Below are 19,614 nucleotides of genomic sequence, written 5' to 3'. Positions count from 1 at the left end.
GACATCAAACTTAATTTTTTAAAAATAAAGAGAAAAATATGGGTAAGTCAACATCAATTTAGCTAAAATTTTAATAGATTAAAGAGAAAAGTAAATTGTAAACGTCCACAATCCATTAGATAATAGCAAATTGATGTAAAAAAGTCCAAGGATTTCATTATATACATTGAATCATTGGTATTTCCTTGTCATTAGAATGACAAATCTACGTTTGCCACTTGTAATTTAGTATTTGGAGTTGGAAGCCACTTTCTTTGAAACTATATTGCAAACAAGTTCAACCAGGAGACTGATCAGGTTAGAAGTGTTGTTCTTTCATGTGAATCAACTAGTCAAATGCTTATTTTTTTTTTTTATTCCTTTACAATAAATTTTAAACATTTTAGTATAAATTTTATTTTTAATACTTTTTTTTCTTTAATATGAGGATTAAAGAATTCCGCTCATATCCATGTAATGACTCAAACCCAAACATATTAATTTTTGATAGGGCGCTCTTACCATTTGAACTAATTCATCTGGTCTAATTTTTAGTTTTAGATAACCAACAATTTTAAAATGTCAAATTTTTAAATGTTCAGGGTGGTTTGAATATTTGATATTTATTACTTGATTTAAATTATATGATTTTTAGTTTTTTAAAATAATTTTTATATTTTGATAAGATAAAAAATCGAAACAAATCAAATTAAAATTTATTATTGTAATTCGGTTTGATTTCTATTTACTTAAAAAAACCAGTCAACTTTGACAAATTCACTTCGGAACCGAATCAACTTGCACACTCCTACTTATTTTACAAGTATTTACATACCATGTTTTATAGCAAAAAATTGCCAAATTGTCTAACATGATTAAGTTAATGAAAAGAAAATGGCATAAGATGGAGCTCGACAAATAATTGCAAGAAATATATAACTAAATAGGAGGAAGAAAAAAATAGCTAGTTACAGGAAAGAATGAAACAATTAAAACCAAGAAAAGGCCTAAGAAAAGTACATAGAACTTTATCAATCAAGAAAAACTCAAGCTCAATGGTCTCAAACTAATAAACATATTTCCCACGAAAAAATCTAGGTTTAAATATAAATAAAATCATAAAATATAAAATACTTTGCAATTTCAATACAAATTTTTAATTTTTACAATTCAAAATACAAACTTCCATCATTTTTACAATTTAAATAAACCATTAAAAATTTGATTAATCGGTGCTGATGTAGAACGTCGGAACCCAAACATCCACATCACCACCAATTAATCAGACTTCTAACCGGTATATATTTCAATTGAAAAAAGATGAAAGTTCGTATTTTGAATTATAAAAATTAAAAAATCATATTAAAACTGCAAAATACGCTATAAATTCATAATTTTATTTGCAATAAACCCAAGACTATAAACATCAAATCCTATGCCTGTGGAGGGGGTGGTGGTAGTGCTGGTGTAGGATTCTGAACAGGAGCTGGCTGGTTGCCACCCCCGCCGCCTCCACCTCCGCCATTGCTCTCCCAAGGCCGAACGGTGAACAATACGACAAACAAGATGATGACAAGCAAAATAATAATGGCATAGCAAGTCCATTTCCTGGTATTCTTCTGCAAAACTCTGGCAGTTTGCAATTGCTGAGTTCCGCCGCGGACAAAAGAACTCGCTCTCTGCATATTACTCTCAATATCATCTAATTGCTCACCTTGAGCTTGCACCAACACTGCCATATCCATAAACACTTGATGCAGTTCTTTCAGATTTTTCTCCATATCCTTAACTGCATCGTGCCTTTCTTGTATCTCATTTATTGTATCCAATATTCTTCCCCTTCCTTGTTCTTGAATTGCTTTCTGCAGAAATGTTTCGCTCTCGCCTGAATTCAAGAAACATTTTCTCAATCAATTCAAATGCAGATTACTTGCACGCAAATGATCATTGAACTCGAAGAGTGAACAAACATTGGCTATGCAAATGCGGTTGCCAATATTTAAATTCTATATGTTTCGATCATTAAGACTCTGATACCATATTAAATAATCACCTCATCGTAAAGTTCAAACTCTTAGGTGACACTTTAACAATAGTATTATCTCTAAACGAGGATACATTAAAGATTTTGAAACAAAAACGACTCCACAAGTTTCTTTATCACCAGGGGTAGGCTTTATTCCGGACTGCCATTGGAAATTTTCAAATTTTTTTATAAAAGTTCATTCAAAAAAATGAGATAAAAAGTTAAGCCCAAACTGTCAAAAGAATTAAAATGAACTAAATGATCAAATAAAATTTAGCCTAGGCCGAAAAAAAATTCGGTTCCACCACTATGTACAACAAAATTTGTAACTTATAAAAGTTCTTGATCTAATTTTAAGTAATCAAATCCAAAACTTTTAATTTTGGAGTTGGAACATAAAATTCATGATCCGGGTTTGATCAAAAAATCAGAAACCAATCAAAATCAAGAATAAAAACCGAAAACTAACCTGTAGAGATCAAGCGATCAAGTGTTTTCTCATCAGGATTTTCACCAGAAACAGTATAATACCGTCTCTGCACAGTCTCTCTATATTCAGTCGATATCCTCTCTCTCAAGCTATTAAAACTCTCCATAGAATCCTTCAGTTTCTTCCTCAACCCGTTGACCACCGAGGTCCTTGTCCGGTCCGACGAAGACCCCGGTCCACACCCCGGCAAGCTCCGGTTAGCAGCGTTGGACCGATCCAGAGCCTCCAACCGGACTTTAATAAGCTTAGCTTTTTTCAAAGCTTGAGAAACATCAGCATCCATTCTTGATCGTAAATCTTTAACAGTTTTAGCATTGTGCAGTGTTTTGCTCTGCTCGTGAGCAGATTGAAGATTTTCGTTCAGTCTTTCTAATTCTTTGAGCTCTTCTTTAACGGATTCGACGTCTTCGAAGAATTTATCTAAGTTGACTCCGCCGGTGGAGGGTGTGTCCGACATCTGGATCACATGGTGATCGGGGGATGAGCCTTGCTCGTTGCGGAATCGCGAGAACGAGCCGGAAAATAAATCGTTCATGTTTCTTGATTTTCTTGAATTTTTTTGGTTCTTGATTCTTGATTTTCTTGGTTCTTGATTTTATTTGTAAGAACAAGAATGGAGGGGTTGGATTTTGTTGAATGCCTGGCTGTAGAGGGGAAAGATTAGAAGGTGGGGACTAGTCAAAAAGGTTTGCTAGATTCAAGTTTATTTCTTCAACTACCATTTTTTTTTTATATATTTAAAGGAGAAGATTATTACAAGTCAATTTGGGGACAAGTAGGCAAGAGCAGAGAACGGGTCTTATTGAATATTTCTGAAGAAAAGTTGCTGGGAAAGTGAAAGAAAATGATTAAGAAAGTGACGGAGAGGAAATATCTTGGAAGTTGTATAAGGGAAAAAAAGTAATCTTGAAACCGAGTAAATAGAATGTTCTGTGTTTTTGATGTTATTTGTTGTTGATTTTTCGATAGATAGATAGTGTACAATACAAACGCGTTCAGGTTATAATGGTGGGTAAATAAGAACTTGGAAGGAAGGAGATTTTAACAGGTGAAGGTTAAGAATTAAGACTTGGTCTTATATATTTGGATAACTTGACTAGATCTTGAAAACAAGTTTTAATTTCTGAGTTCGAACTTCCCCGAAGTTCTTATGCCTAGGAAGCTGAGTTAGTGATTTACACTTATGTTGGATGCATACTGACTTGTACTACACTGCCAAATGTATTCATTTCGCTTGTCAACAAGTAGTTTATCTACTACGGCGTTAGGTGCTAAACTGCATTTATTAAGATTTAATTTACCTGCATAAAATTTGTGAGATTACTTTTTTGGATAAGAATTACCATATATCAACCTTTTCAGCAAATTTAAAGACGGATTTGGGCAAAAGGGTAGTTAATTAAGGGCATATAACAAGCAATCACTTGAATTTTATCATGTACAAATAAAAATGGTAATACCGTTTTAGTCAAATAGTAAACTAATTTCTCAGTTAAAAAATAAAAGATTAAAGTATTTCTCATTCATAGTATTATTCAGGAGAACAAAAGAATGTGGTAGTCTATTTTCTGATTTACTGTGCTTTCTCTCATTTCCTATTTCTTTATAAAAAAATTGAAACAAATACACTCATAATATAATTTACAGGCAAGGTTACAAAAAATTAGTACATTGAAGCCAAAAATTATGTAACCCCAGATCTCAATCAGATGGAAGTACAGTAAGATAATATGGATATCCAGGGCTTGATCCTGAGGTTTGTGTTGTTTCGCCTACATTTCCGTCTTTCTTAGCTGGTTGGAGATTCCAATTCAAGGCATAATTTGACAAATCGTATGTACCGGGGGAGAATACACAAATCTGAAGAGGAATTTCAGTGGATGACATTGGCTCAAGTCGGACTCTAGTAGAACTTGAGCCAGACCAGATGAATGGGGATACACTCTCTGGTGATGGTGATCTTGGGACACTGGCTCCAACAACATCGGACAGTATTTTTTTAGTGTCGGTCTCTAGAGATAGACTATGCCATCCTGTTTGGTTACCGGAAGTAACTGCATTTGAACTACTCGATTGACCATTGCCACTTGCGGAATCAAGGGTGTTGATGGCTACAGATGCAATAGCATCCGACGAGTTGTAAATAGTCATTCTTAAATTTACTTCACAAAATACAGTAGAGAAGTTATGATGTATAACCCTAGGTCCATCCACTATCCATGATATCACACTTGAGCTGGCAGTACTGTTTAAGAGAAATGTAACAATCAACTAATGAGAAGACAAAACAAGGACTGGGCAACCCCAAAAAGATTAAATTACAATCCAAAATGAACATTAAAATATAATACTTACCTGCAATGACAAGCGTGATGAGAAAAGAGATGGGGAGGATTGGAGATATCATGCTTGTTATCACCTTTCAGCGGTCTAGATATCAAAATGAAATCCACCGAGTTTGCATCCTTCTGATTAGTGCAAAAATAGAAGGCGTGAATTAATTATAGAGCAACACATACATTACAAATAAATGAGAAGAAATTTTCCGTCGAACAGAATACCAAATACAACATAGAAAACTTTAGAACTTCACAAAACCATTAATTGAAAGAAAAAAATAGAGCATGCAATGATCCTAGGATGGTGTTTCAGAATTTAACTAGTACAAAAAAGCTGAGGGTGAGGGCGTATAGTGAAACACTGCAAAAATGAATTGTAACAGAATTGCATTTTCTTAGAATAGAGAAAATACTCACCTGATCAGATATTTCATTCTCCGATCTTTCATAATTATGGAAATCAGTCAAGGGCGAGCTAGATATATCAAAAAGAGTATCTTCGCTATCTTCAGAAGCCAATCTTACATCACTTCCAAGACGACGGGAAAGAGATGAGATTTTTTCTTCGGTAACTGTTGATTTCCTGTGACTCTGAAGAAAAGAATATTTGCATCAATGAGATTACAATGCAAAACATAATTTATCGATGTTTACATTTAGTATGTAGATATTCATTTTACAGAACGGAATTAGAAAGACTACCATTTAACAGAAGCTATATGGATGAAGCCATTGTGACATGTGAGCACGTTAATGGAGGTTAAGTTTAAGGCTAGCATGGATGTCAAAGCATGATGCAGATTGCATTCTAGTTTTATCATTTCAAACATTATGTCAAGTATTGAAACAAGGCGACAGACGTAACTGAAAAACATGTGAGATGAAAGAAGAGAAAAGGAAATAGATTGATAGAATAATTCAAAAATGCTTCTACACAATTAAGCAGTTACTTTACTGATAAGAGTAACACCATATATAACAAAAGCACAAGAAAACAGAAAATGAGAACAGTCAAAATGTTTACCCTATAGAAATTGAAGGGGGGGAAGGGTAAAAAGGGAAAAAGTTTCTCTCACCTTGAGCAAGAAGAAACATGACAATGCTTGACCAGCAATTAAGAATTGTGATGGAAAGATGGTATCAAGAGGTTGAAGCAGTGAAATTTCCCATTGGCATCCAACTGATGATAATTGTTTAATCTGATAACTTTCCGAACTCGTTTTGTTAACAACATTCATACGCACAAGGAATTCTTGCAATCTTGATGGACAAGGGCTGATTGTAAATGACAGATCCAATGATGGTAATACCTAGTAAAGAGAAATTTTAGCAAATTAGGAGCGATATTCAGCTCTGCAACAGAACTTAATTATGGTAAATATAAAAAGAATAACAAATTCTAAGAATCTAACTCCAGATGGATATCGCAACAGTAAAATAGGCACAGCAGAGAACAAAATACTTCCTCATCTAGTGTAATAAAGTAATTACCCAACCAACAATTAGGAAATCAATCAATATTTGCATCATCATCCCTAGAAGGCCAGAATTTCATAATTACTCTTTACAAGGCAATTTATCAAGAAAACATGGAAGAACAAATAGATAAAGAATTTGCAGCAATCATATTTTAGTGCACACCTGCAAACTATACCGCATCCGTAGTGTACGGTATCTCATGGCATTTGATACATCCCCCATCTCATAGTATATGACGATTAACAAAGAAATGTTTCCAGGAAAAGCAGCTCGAAGCCAAAGAGGCCACGATAAAGGTTTTCCTCTGTCTATTGAGATATCCTGAAATATTAAAGCAAATGTAAGGCACATAGCTAAAGATGGCTTAACACTAGTTCAGTCATAATTACCAAAATACAATTATATGGGTGATGGGTTTACTTCCATACAGACCTCTGGAAATAGAAACGTGCCATGAGATGCTTTCTTAGGATCACTAAGTGCACTAATTTGTTCAGAATCCGACTTTTTCTCCAAGCAATCGGGAATTTCTCGGTTCAAATCTTCACGGTCCCCAATATTAAGAAATCTAGGATGACTGATCTTCATTTTTAAATTCTGCCAGATATTTAATAAATCATGTAATGAAGTTAATAATTTAATATAATCATAAATTACTGCATTAAAAAGGCCAGGATCCTTCAAACAGATCAAAGCAATTAGCAGCTAGTGTTTTAGCATAAGAAACTGTATCAAAGCATTAAAACCATTGGGTCAATTAATCAACGACAGCCTGATCTGATTTGCCAAGGTCAAGGAAAAAAGAGGTTGCTCTATAACCCAGTTTACACAACATCAATATAAGATGCATAAATCTTATGGTGACCCAATATCATTGCCTGTGCCAGAAGGAAAGCATGACAAAGGCATACCTTTACAGGAAACTCTGATTTGTTCCTCAACTCTAAAACAAGATGCCGTAGATCTCCTGCATATGCCCTTTCAGGAAGAGAATGAACGATCCCTTCCAACTTAGGTAGACTCTGAGCCAAAAAAAAAAAAAGAATAATCAAGGAAAAGTATATCCTACTTTAATTATGGTGCAAACTGAAAAGGAAGAGTAAGCTTTGGGGGTTAAAAGGGAGTTTTCCCAGCACCTTGATCACTATAAAATTCAGATCATTTTTAAGGGAGTTTGTAGCCTTCCTCCTTCCCTTTCCAATTTTCTTCTTTACAAGATTGGATTGTAAATTGTAGTAACCAAGCACTGAACCGGACAATTTCCATCTAATTCCAACAATTTTTAGATTGCCTTCTACTTTGGGAGTAACAACCAGTTGCACCTGAAACAGAAAGTGGGTTGTAACGGGAAAAGAACTTCCTAAAATCTAGAAATAGAATGATAAGATAGTATAGTTCAAATATGGGAAAGAATAAAAATCATCAGGAAAGGAATTGGTCGCATATCCTTGGTGATGAATTATCATTTCAATGAATTATCATTTCAACATAAAAAAAAAAAAAACAAGAAACTCCAACAAGGAATTAAAGAATTTTATTAGGAGAAGTGCAATATTCTACAATTTTGGTTGAAATCAAAGTTTTCCAACTCAAATTTGACAAGTATGCATAGAAGAGAGAGGTCTCAAGGGTTAAGGTTCAATCAATGAATGCTACTTGGGTATATGTTTATTAAATCCCTATTAAGCATAACAAAATACAAATAAAAATAGTTTAAAACTGTGTTAAAGCATATAAAGTATCCCTTGTTTTAAGTTCACTTAATCAGGAAAAAGAATAATCGGCTTTTAGCAATTATATGATCAGTTACTGTTTCGGCACATATTCAATACTTGAAAAGTTTGATATCTTATATTCAAATGCATATTTCACAACAATCTTATAGAAATAAAAAAGCTTCAATCATATTACATCAATGAAGCAAATGAATAATTTCAATTAGAACGTCTATATAGCATAGTTATCAACAAGATCTTGAATTTTTCAAGAGTAGCCTAAAAGCCATCCATGTAACCTTCATCAGCCTCATTCTGCCTGCAAGAATCATTGCATAGTTTTTTTGTATCGGATCATTGCACAGTTTACCTCGCCATTTGAGTAGATCTACCCAGGTTTCTTCAAAAGAGAGTTTCAGATGTGGACTAACCCATTTTCTAAACTATTAGAGATAATACTTTTTATTGTGGGTCTCACCTAACAGCTTGAACTTTTGGGCGGATTGGTTTTTTGACATGGTATAAAAGCCTCTGTGATTGAAAGGTCTAATTCGATCATTGACAAACCCCATTTAGTTAATTAAATGCATAAGGTAAATTGAGCCTGTGCTCGTTCATCCTTTAAGTTTAATGGATATTCACATGCGAGGATATGTTAGAGATAATACTATTATTAGAGCCTCACCTAACAAATATTTTTGGAAAAAATGGTTATTTGACATGAACAAAATCCAAATTACCCAGCTTGGCATGTCCAGGACTGACAGCCACAGTTAGAACCACTTTCAGAATCCATCTTACTCATAACAAGATTGCATTTTATTGAATTGTTAAAATTAGTTTGAAGTGCCTTTCTTCCTAGCAAGGGAGAAAACAAAGAACCTAGGGCTGATCAGGACATCAAAAATTTAACCATATTTCTACAAGGCTGTGCTTTCTTACAGAGCCAGTAAATGTATTCAGCTATTTTAGAAGGGAAATAAAGGTTTAATATTTTGACAAAGAGTATGCTTGTAAACTCTGCAAGAATTTTAAAGACTTATACGTACTACTCATTAGACGGACCAAATTAACATAAGCTGAAAGAGACAAGGGGCTGGCAAGATCCATAAATTTCTTACTAAATAGTGAATTATGCCACATCATTATCTCCAGTAGTGAAGCAGAATAGCAACAAAAGGAAGAACGAAATAGAGAGGATTGTGGTCCTCTGAGTGCCTACCGATTTCATAGATTGCAGCCAGGTAAGCAGATCCTCCCTACCTCACTTCACCCTTATTTATTATATACATTTTATGTTCTTATTACCTATCAGTATCTAGAACAAAGGACATGGAATTTTGTGATCCCAGCCATATCCCTTGCTGCACTGCTGCAGCAAGCATGGGAACAAGCCTTGATACATATGAATGTCCATACATACAATCTACGAATACAGTGACATGGAAAATCAGTCAATTGGGTGTCTGCATATGGAAAAGTAATCTGCATATGGAAAACTAATGCACCAACAGCAAAGCCAAAATATTTAAACATGACATTCCAATCAAAGCCTTAAAAGGAAAAAGAACTCATAAACATATTCCCTGAGGTAGTACTCACCAAAGTTTTATCATTCCCTGCCACTGTGAAGTCAGCCTCTGATAAAGAAAATAGAGAGTTGTTGAAGGTCGAATCCCTGCAGTCATCAAGAAAATCTCTTGAATTGTCAAAGCATCTGGGAATATTTATTAACAATCCTTCAAGTTACTCAGGAGAAAAATTAAGATATGTTGAGATAATTACCCCAACTTTTTAGATTCTTCATCATTCTGAAGTTCTGCGGCTCTGCTAGTTGCATCTATATCATCATTAAAACATTAATCATCTGATTCCATAGACCTGAAATACTATTACACAAACTAACAAAAAGTATGAATGAAAGAGAAGAATTCGCAAAGTCACTAATAGTATCTCACCAGAGTTTGCCTCATCTGACCCTAAGAGCTCACATACTAAGGAAACACTGGACACTGAAATAGGTATTTTCAGCGGGTTCTGAAATTCAATTCCCACCTTTATTGTTTCTGCAAAAAATAAAGATATTGGGCATCGTTATTAATAATGCAGGATGCGCCTCTTTTGCCATTCATATTAGATCAAGGTATATGAGTCTTCATGAAATGCCATATTGATACACGTTACTGGCTTATTACAAAATACATAATTGGTGAATGTCTTATAATTGAAACCAACATGAAATTTAATGCTGAGAAAAGTCTCAAAACATAACTTAAATTTATTACTTTAATTTTTGAGCATGCACCAAATAGACATAGCCCATACGAAACCATTAGTGGAAACTTCTGATATGCACTCACATCAAACCACAAACCATAATATAAATGATGATATTTTTAGAAAGAAAAAAGAAACCCCCGGCAATATGCACCTGAAACTCCGGAGCAGTCAAAGATCAACTTGAATCCCAACACAAAATAAAAACTTGGCTTTCCTAAAGTTCTTCTGTATTAAATTACTTTTATTTTAAGTGAGAAGACTTTTCTGAAGGAGGAAAGGAAGGGTTATAAGATAGAGAAATTAATAAGCCTTCTAAGCAAACAAAATGGTTGGAAGGCATTTTCATTACTTTTCAATGTCATGTTACCCTATTTAAGGTATTTATCCGACATGCAGCTATTCTCCTTTTGAAGTCGAGAATCCATCTAACCAATCAACGAATTAAGAAAATTCTGAAACTATATGCTGAATACTACACCTTCATACCTCCAGCCACACAAATATTTGTGTCCTTATTTCTTTTTGGCATAATTTTTGATTGTACATCCAACCAGTTAGTCCTGGTAGTAGACAATGATGGAATCATATCCTCCTCTAATGACCGCCACAAACTTTCTTTAACACTATCCTGTAATAGTTGAAAACAAAGAATAACATCAACAAAAATATACTTTGTAGTAAAGTCTCTTTGAATTGGAGATCGATATTACGACTGAGATCATAATCCATAGAATTTGCAATAATCGTAAAAAATAATAGTGTCGATATAGAATGCAGAATCAAAATAATAAATCAAGTAATCTCTTAACCAATTAGTAACAGACTAAATGCATTATGACCAACATTTGTGCATGTCATTTTTGGGTCTATTACCAAGGTTCATCATTCAAATAACTTTTAGAACAAAATTGAGACTAAGATAGTCATATATACATATGTATCAATATGCAATCAATGGAAATCCAAATGTTAAATCCCAATGACATAAAACATAAAGACAAGACAAAAGATGCATTGACAATTGATATAGAATGAATAGAAGAAAAGATGCTAGAAAGAAAGCAAACAAACTTGGACACTTCAACTATCTAAAATTAACAGCAGTCCAAATGAAAAAACACAAGCATCATAAGATAAAATCTAAAACCTTGTAAACAAAGTAAAACAGCCAAAATATAATAAATCAGAAGAATAAAATTAACACAAATAATCATTTTCTCAATTCTCCTAAAATTTGCCCCCGAATCACTTAAGCATTTGCTATGCCAAAATTAGATTATACAGAAAATTATAATTGGTGTTCTACTCCCCTAACTTCACCTTACATACCTAGTTCAGTTTACTGTAAATAATTAGAAATAACTGCATTTGGTCAGCAGGCAAGCATCTATTTGTGAACATATCCAATCATACATGTAAGTGCATAATGTAATGAGAAAAATTTAGCTGTAGCTTGTAACATAAAACAAAGAGAAAGAAGCAGATAAAAAGAGAATAGGCATCTTCAAGAACTATAAGGAAAAAGATAAAGTTTTGGACAGCAAATACATGAAATTCAACTTACAACTGCTGGCGATGCATAGGTTCGATGATCTTCAAAAACGAGCCTGAGCGATGAGATATTGATAACTGGTAACTCGAGTCGTAATACCTCAAAAGTTTTCCCTGTTTTCTACAGTATCCAACAAATAAAGATAAAGAAACAGAAATCTCTATGCTTTTGATTAATGATTTTAGAGTAAAAGAACCACAAGGTGCCAGCTAGTTAACAAGGATCCCCACAACTTATACTGTTAAAGACATAAGAAAATTTCAACCTTGAAAGTCTTTACACTTCATTTATGCCAATATTATGAGAGCCCCGAACCGACAAGTTTCTCACACTATTAAATATTTTTCCGCTCTTGTAGATCCTTGTATCTGAAGTGAGATAGTGATTCCTAGGTAGAATGAATATCTAAAACGAATTTTCTGCTTAGGAACGCATTTAAAAAGGTATAATTTTCTAAGACCAATACTAGGTAGAAGAGTAACGAATGTCTTCATGCAGTGGAAGATAGCAACTCTGAATAATCAAGAAGGCGCCAATAACAATAAAAAGTTGAGACACTCAAAAGGATAAGTTCTGGTCATCTAATGAGATGACAAAGTCTCAAAACAGGTTTTTGCTCATTAATGACAACCAATGCTTTACGAGGCTTGTAATTGATCAGTTTTATTAACATGGTGCATTCAAGAAGACAATGATAGTATCAACATTTGAATCTTCATTGTCAATCCACAAGTTTGAAAAATAACTAAATGAGTAAAAGCCGTCTTTGAATCTGAGTGTAAAATCGCCATAAGTGAGCAACATGTGAATACATAGGGCAAACTGAAGTTATCAACACAAGGGCACAACACACCAATATAAATTAAAGTACACCTAAAGATGAGCAATCTCAAAATAGGTTAAAGATATTTAACAGATTAAGAATATTGGTGAAATACAGTAGGTGTGGTTATCTGGGTAAAGCAGTTAGATGGGATTCCAAATGTGGAAAGAATGAAGTTAATGATTATACATTGAGAGTCCTAAGATCAGTGGACTTTACTTGTTCTGAACATATATATCGAGCATGACCATTTAAATGTAGTTGTTACCTGAACAATCTGAAGAAACTCTTGCAGGAATAACTCCTGTGTTGTCTTCGACTGATGACTACACATCAGGACTTCCAGCAAATGTGCGACAGCCACATCGTACATCCCAAGAAAACCATACCATCTACATCGGACAACAACATATAAACACATACAAATAAGCCAAGAATCTACTGCATATGAAATTCTGCAGTACCGAAGGTCAAGGTCTAAAATCAAGCAGCATTAAGTCAAACCAACTTACTGTCCAATATGAAAATAAACGTGATCTTTGATGTAGCTCCATGTAGTTCCCTTGTAAACAGATATAGCCCTTCTATATGTGCGTATTGCATGTTTAATCTAGGAAGATGAAGTGATAGGACAATTTTTAAGCAGAAGTAATAATGATAGGCCAAACGTAAATGTTTTGTTAAGCTGAAGTACCTGATCACATTTCTTATAGCGGTCACCAGAGAGAACAAGATGAAATCCATACTTGTGTAGCATTGGTGGATGAGATGACAAGTAGCAATAAGATGCTTGCTCAAGCATAACAGCAGAATGTAGCAGTTCCTAATTTAAGATAAGTTTTGTCAAAAACACAAAAGCAATATTTTAGTTCTCCATGGTTTTATGAAGATAATGTGCTCACCTCATTACAGATACGGAAGTAAACAGTGGCAGCTTCTCTGTGTTGATCTCTTGCCTTCAGCATTTCCACCCACCAAAGGCCACAACGTATAGCATTTTGCTGACCAGATGACCCAATTTTCTATATGCGAACCAAATTCAATGTGAAAAAAGTAGCAATCTAGATTAATGGTCACTAAACTTCAGAAAAATAACAAACAGTGTGAGGGGCTGAATGCCAAAGTAAGCATTTAGGCAATTATTTTAAGTTCTGTGACCTATTCTCGAAACCCCATTCCAGAGAAGGGCATAAAAACAGGCATGTTTGATGGTGGAAAGGCAATTGCAAAAATGAAGACAGAACAGCGAAAACAGTCTTGTATAGAGTAAGAACCTAATATTCATTGTCCTAAGGTTCTAAAAATAGCAGGTAGACGGAAAGAAAGAGCTATACATACTAAATAGGTATTAAATGCATTTTCCATGCAATATTCTGCTTCCTTTTTTGACTGATCCAACAAAAAGTATGCAAGGCCCATCATTTCCTGCGCAAACAAATGACAAATGTAAATATGAACACCGTCTTACAAGGATAGTTGAGAAGTAGTCTCAAAGTACTAGAGAGAAAGCAAAAAGGCATGTGGGCAAAATGATACAGCATATGATACACATTTTTTGTATCAATATTGGATATTTTCAACATACAAAAGATTTTTGATTTTGTATATTTTATATGCTAAAGTCAAGCAACAAATGATCCTTTGTACAGGAGCATCTCCGCACCACAACTCCCCCATCCCCTTCTCCCACTTTCCTCCTCCCCTTCTCCACATTGGTTTTTTTTAGGGTGCCTTTTAGCCTTTCACCAGTCAAGTTAAACTTCACTGTGAATCTGATGCTTGACCACACATAGCAGTGCAGAGCACTCCTCACTTTAAAAATTGTAAAGCATTATAACAAGTAAAGGACATAGTTTTCACAGACATTAGTTGGAATGCATGTGCATTGACCATAGTTACCAGATTCGCCATACGCGCGAGTCATGGTACGGGGACAAGTAGTTAATTTGCTTGTAGTTAGAGAATTTGATACTCCGTTGTGCCCTAAAACTATATTTTGGGTTCGATGGTCAAAAATATATTTTTTATTTTTAAAAATATGCAGAGTTTAAAGTCTAATTTAGGAATTTGAAGTCCATACCTAAATAAACAAAGCCCCAGTATCAACTTTATTACTACTAAATAAGAAAAGATATTTTTACTTTCTAAAGCCCAAGTTTCCTTCTTATCAAATGTTATGGGCCCTAAATTTCTTACTTAACAAATACAAAGTCCAATGTCAAGTTTTATATATAAAACACGTTCTTAAACCCACACATGACTTCTTCTATTTCAAACCCTAAACTTATATCTGCAGAAATCAATGGCGGCGATTTGGATCTCCCCCTGCGAATCAGTCTGGCGAATCAGATAGCAAAAGAAACGCAAACTGGGACGTACAAACCGGTAGGCGGTACTGTTGTGGGGGGTGGGGGGGGGGGGGGGGGGGTTGGGGGAGCGAATTTGGTAACTATGGCATTGACTAGGCTACCCATTTAACATGTATGATGCTGTGTTTTTATAGTGAGCCAAAGAAAGTACACATATTCCAGTAGAAGTGTGTGTGAAAGAGAAGGGTAAACAGTGCTCCACTTCTAATAATTACAAACAGCAAATTGTTCGCATTTCACAGTGTAAATGCTAGAGAATCTCTCTTTCAAAAATGATCAAAATACAGGAGAAACATATGAAAATGATATCAAGTTACCTGGACACCAGCATAGCACTTCCAAGCCTTATCAAGCTTATAATCTGTGGAAATCAAGCGATAATTTGACAACGCCAGTTCATAATCTCGTAGCATGAAAGCATAGTCGCCTAAAGCTCTAATCTGAGATTCAATAGAATTGAAGGTATACCTTCACCCGAAAAATGTAAAATCTAACATTAGAAGAAGTAAATAAGTAAACTGTGACATGATGATTTAAAATATTTGGACAACATACATGGGGCCATCAAGGGACTCTTGGGTATCTTCTTTCCCTTTTCTCCACCATAGGTTTTTAATCTGGTTTTTAAAACCTTTCCTTGTAGAAGATACCTAATAATTATAGGGTATGCAATTACAAAACAGATAGAGCACAAGATAAGGAAAAGGAACAAAAATAAAGAGCTAACATTAAAAAGGGAATAAATCCCCTAATAAAAAAATTATTAACTCAAACAAAAGAAAAGAACACGGAAGGTTCACAACCTGCTGATTGAGCACACGAACTTTCTGCTCCATGTAAGGAATGATGTGTTTAGATGATAATTCCTGCATCAGGTCTTTTATCTGTTCCAATTATATAAAATTAATAATTTGGTTAAAGTATTTAATGTAACCCATATAATTTTAGCCATTACCAAGTGATGATGTTAGAAAGTTACCTCATCAAGGTCATCGATATTAAGAAAACCACCCAGAAGCTGATTCGGAGAAGCCATCGATTTCTGTCGCCTAAGAGCATAAGACTGCAGCCATAAACTTAATCATAATGTCTAATAATTCAAAGCAAAGATTATGTATTAGAACCAGATTGAACTAAAGCAACATACACAAAAGGCCCAGAGGTTCTCCTGATGTTCTATCCGCTCGTCTTCAGAAGAATTAATGCAAAGCATATGACAATCATTTGCACCAAATGTATTTTTCATCTCTGCTAGAAGTTTAGTAGCTCTACAAGCAAAGAAATGAGATGTAAAACACAGTGTCATTACGTTCAAGCCATTAGAAACTTGTTGCAATCCATTCACTCATAGAACTTACTAGATGCGAGGCATAAAGAAACTACCTACAATAAATATAGCATGGAATGCAAAAATAAATGCCCGATTTGATTTTGAATATTACAAGTGGTACAAGAAAACTACTTCCGAATAAATACATTCTGGAATAAGGAAGATGACAAAACATACTTTAAATATTACAAGCGGAACAAGAAAATCTAAATAAACTTCCCCTGCCCCATTTACTTCAAAAATGTGGTAAAAAAAATGCTCATTACCCTCTTTGAGACCAAACAAACAAAGGAAGTAGCAACTCGGAAATCATTATTAAGTAGGTCTAACCTAAATCGTATCACAATAAGATGCAAATGAAATATTTGAATTATGAACAATACAATGAAATAAAAGTAAGACTCTTTCAGGTTGAGCTAATATATTAATATTTAAATCCAGAAAACTCATTTCCAATATTAGGCTGTGATCATAATGTCAGAACCCACTTCTGCTATACTTCATAGTTCATACAGTTGAGACTTCCCTTCTTGGTCCCTTTCTAGTAACCAGAATCGGTGGGCAGTTAGCATAAAATCAGTAATATCGGTTGGCAGTGGCTGACATAACACAGAAAAGGAACCACAATCACAGCAGAGTCATCTCAGCAAAGTTGGTTTCAGATTAAAGCACATTAAGAAAATAAGTTTTAAGCCAACATTAAAAAATTACCAATAAGATGAAACAACTTTGGATGTTTAGACACAACCAGTTCCTAAAATGTAAATCACAAATATGGTATATTTCCCTCTTTCTTTCTATTCCTTTCACATATTTGTGGAGTCCAAATCCATCTTTCTCCCATTTTTATCTCACTCTAACTCCTCTTTTTTAAGTAATACAAAGCCCTGGTGCTATTGTAGTCCCGAAAAGTCTCCAGCAGGAAACAAGAAGATTTGAAATTATACATATCATTATAGGCTCTAAGTATTCAACTAACCCATTCAGGTCCCAACATATTTAGTCCAAAAGTGCTAAACTTTGATCCTGTATTTTTAGTATGTCTTCCAAAAAGCAAGAGTAATTCAAAATGCAAGAGAACTAAAATACAGTATAGCTGAATGATAGTTTCTATCTTATCCAACAATCTCACTTTACTAATAAGACTTCCAACAACATTTCAAGCATGACTACATAAGAAAGGTTATTATACTTCTCTGAGGATCCATCTTGATTATCATGCACCAATAAATAATGTTTCAAAATCTTTGGGTCCATGGCACCATCATTAAGAAGAGGGGGCAACTTGTTAGTATTGAAAAGGTCAATAAATCTGTTGATAGGTTGTTCATCCTTTGAAGAGACAACCAAAAGACCTGCAAATCAATTTAAATCCAAAAGAATGTTCCAAATTAAAACAAAATTTCCATGAAAAATGGACAAACATTCTTAAGCTACAAATTAAACAAGATACTAAAGCTTACAAGCCACGGGATGGTCAAAAGCTTCATGGTCCGAGAAAGACACAGTGTGAACAAGTTCTTTATTGAAACCTTCAAACCATGCAGGAACAACCTCAGATTCAGAGCCTGAAAGTCAAAATGATATCATTTGCATGTATCAATTGAAAACAGTTCCATAAGTTCAACTCTCCGATAAGAAGCTTATTAGTAATACCGCATCTAAGTACATTTTATACAGGGAAAAAAACAGAAAAATAAATCTAAAATGGGTAATTTAAAAGAAAAAGAACTACTTCAAATTAATATTAAACATTTTTTAATGAAGAAAACATTAAAATAGCACATTTGTAAAAACAAGATCAGAGCATGTCTAATTTCCAATTAGGAGAACAGTGCAAGGAAAAAACAGGAAAATAACAAACTATACATGTAACATAACGAATTCAACTTACCATCTAATACATCAGTAATAGGAGGCGAATCTGAGCTTAAGTCAGTATGATCTTCCTCCCCGGCCTGGATAACAATATGCTTCAGACTCTCTTTTGCTAGCTAGTTGAACCAAAAACAATGTTACACATACACACAATCAGCACAACACAGAAGAGAAATTGAAAAACACTTCCATAAAGTTAACTATTTCAGCTGCAAAAGATAGCAGTTCTTATCCAATTAAATCTACCAATCCACCTCCTCTATATAAAAATAAGATACCAAACCCAAATATTTTGGAAATACAGAAAAGCTTCCAGCATTTCCCTTAGCAATTAATATAAACAAAGCTCCGTTCCTAGTCATTAACAGCTTTAAAAACAGATTAGCTCTCTATACTAGTGTGCTATGTTTCCTTGGTTTTAATATTAGCCAACTTATACTAATTCCGATCATATCTAAGGTCCCTCGACAAAAGCAACGGAAACTAACGTGTGCAAGTACTCAATTCGCTCGCAAAAGCATGTCGGTTGTAGCTTATATCAAAATGCTTTGGTAATCCTCTATTGAAATTTATTATTGCATCTTTAAGCAAAAAAAATAAGAGAAAATAAATTAAAATGAAAAGATATTGTCAGCTGAATTCACCTCAAGATTCGGTTGCTGAATATCCGATTCATAAAACAATCTCAATTTGAACTTCTGTAACCTATAAGGTTGATCACTCGACGTACGTACAGGAACTGCAATTAATCCATTAAACAAATAAAAACTCAAATCATTTACAAAAATTACACCTCAAAAACTCAAGAAATTTCCTATGGAGAGAGACTAACCGTCGATGTTACTGAAATTGCAAAACGGAGTGAGCATTTCAACAAACGACAGGCCGTTTTTGATGCAAGCTTCTTCCACAAGTGGTGTACGGAGGACCATGACTACCGGCGTTATTTCCTCCATCAACATTTTACCAAGCGGCGTCGTATCTGGATCCATTTGCAGGTTTCGAGTCACTCCAAAATGGAGCTCACTGTTTTAATTTGGCTGATCGGATCTTTTTTCTGTGTCCACCTCAGTGTTTTCAACAGAAGAAGAAGGAGAAGAAGATAGCTGGGTTCGTATTGTTTTTATTTGGGTCGACGGACAGGTTAGCGGGTACTGGACTGGACTTGCCCGTTTCGATCTGGTTTTCAATGACCGGGCTTTTTCTGACGGTGCTAACCGTTCATTTCTTTCATCATTGTCATTTATAGAAATTAAATTAAAATTATTAATTTTAAAAAAACAAATATCAATTATCTCTATTAAATATCGAGAAATAAATAATATTTTTTTAAATGAAAAAAGAATAATAATTT

At 34.3% G+C, this 19,614-nt stretch overlaps 2 protein-coding genes across 2 annotated transcripts; both read right to left on the bottom strand.

Annotated features, from left to right (window-relative positions):
- Positions 1-890: 890 nt before the first annotated feature.
- On the bottom strand, positions 891-3,439 carry LOC126677516 (syntaxin-121-like). Its single transcript, XM_050372177.2, has 2 exons — positions 2,475-3,439; positions 891-1,864 (listed from the first exon to the last, which is right to left on the bottom strand). Exons 1-2 carry the CDS (start codon positions 3,028-3,030, stop codon positions 1,413-1,415), a joined length of 1,008 nt encoding a protein of 335 aa, XP_050228134.1. The 5' UTR covers positions 3,031-3,439; the 3' UTR covers positions 891-1,412.
- A 548-nt stretch (positions 3,440-3,987) lies between these two features.
- LOC126677515 (uncharacterized) lies at positions 3,988-19,477 on the bottom strand. The gene is made up of 28 exons (XM_050372176.2): positions 19,093-19,477; positions 18,905-18,999; positions 18,277-18,376; positions 17,846-17,950; positions 17,575-17,737; positions 16,200-16,320; positions 16,032-16,115; positions 15,856-15,936; positions 15,608-15,702; positions 15,370-15,520; positions 14,022-14,108; positions 13,586-13,705; positions 13,378-13,506; positions 13,196-13,293; positions 12,952-13,075; positions 11,873-11,980; positions 10,795-10,936; positions 9,987-10,094; positions 9,814-9,868; positions 9,631-9,706; positions 7,450-7,635; positions 7,225-7,335; positions 6,746-6,910; positions 6,476-6,634; positions 5,911-6,144; positions 5,252-5,425; positions 4,851-4,963; positions 3,988-4,740 (listed from the first exon to the last, which is right to left on the bottom strand). The coding sequence occupies exons 1-28, from the start codon at positions 19,250-19,252 to the stop codon at positions 4,197-4,199; spliced, it is 3,888 nt and encodes a 1,295-aa protein (XP_050228133.1). The 5' UTR covers positions 19,253-19,477; the 3' UTR covers positions 3,988-4,196.
- Positions 19,478-19,614: the final 137 nt, after the last annotated feature.

This window comes from Mercurialis annua, linkage group LG4 (genome assembly GCF_937616625.2).
Source record: "Mercurialis annua linkage group LG4, ddMerAnnu1.2, whole genome shotgun sequence".
Classification (NCBI taxonomy): Eukaryota; Viridiplantae; Streptophyta; class Magnoliopsida; order Malpighiales; family Euphorbiaceae; genus Mercurialis; species Mercurialis annua.
Note: the sequence above shows the minus strand (reverse complement) of the source record. Positions and strands in the feature narration are given on the sequence as shown.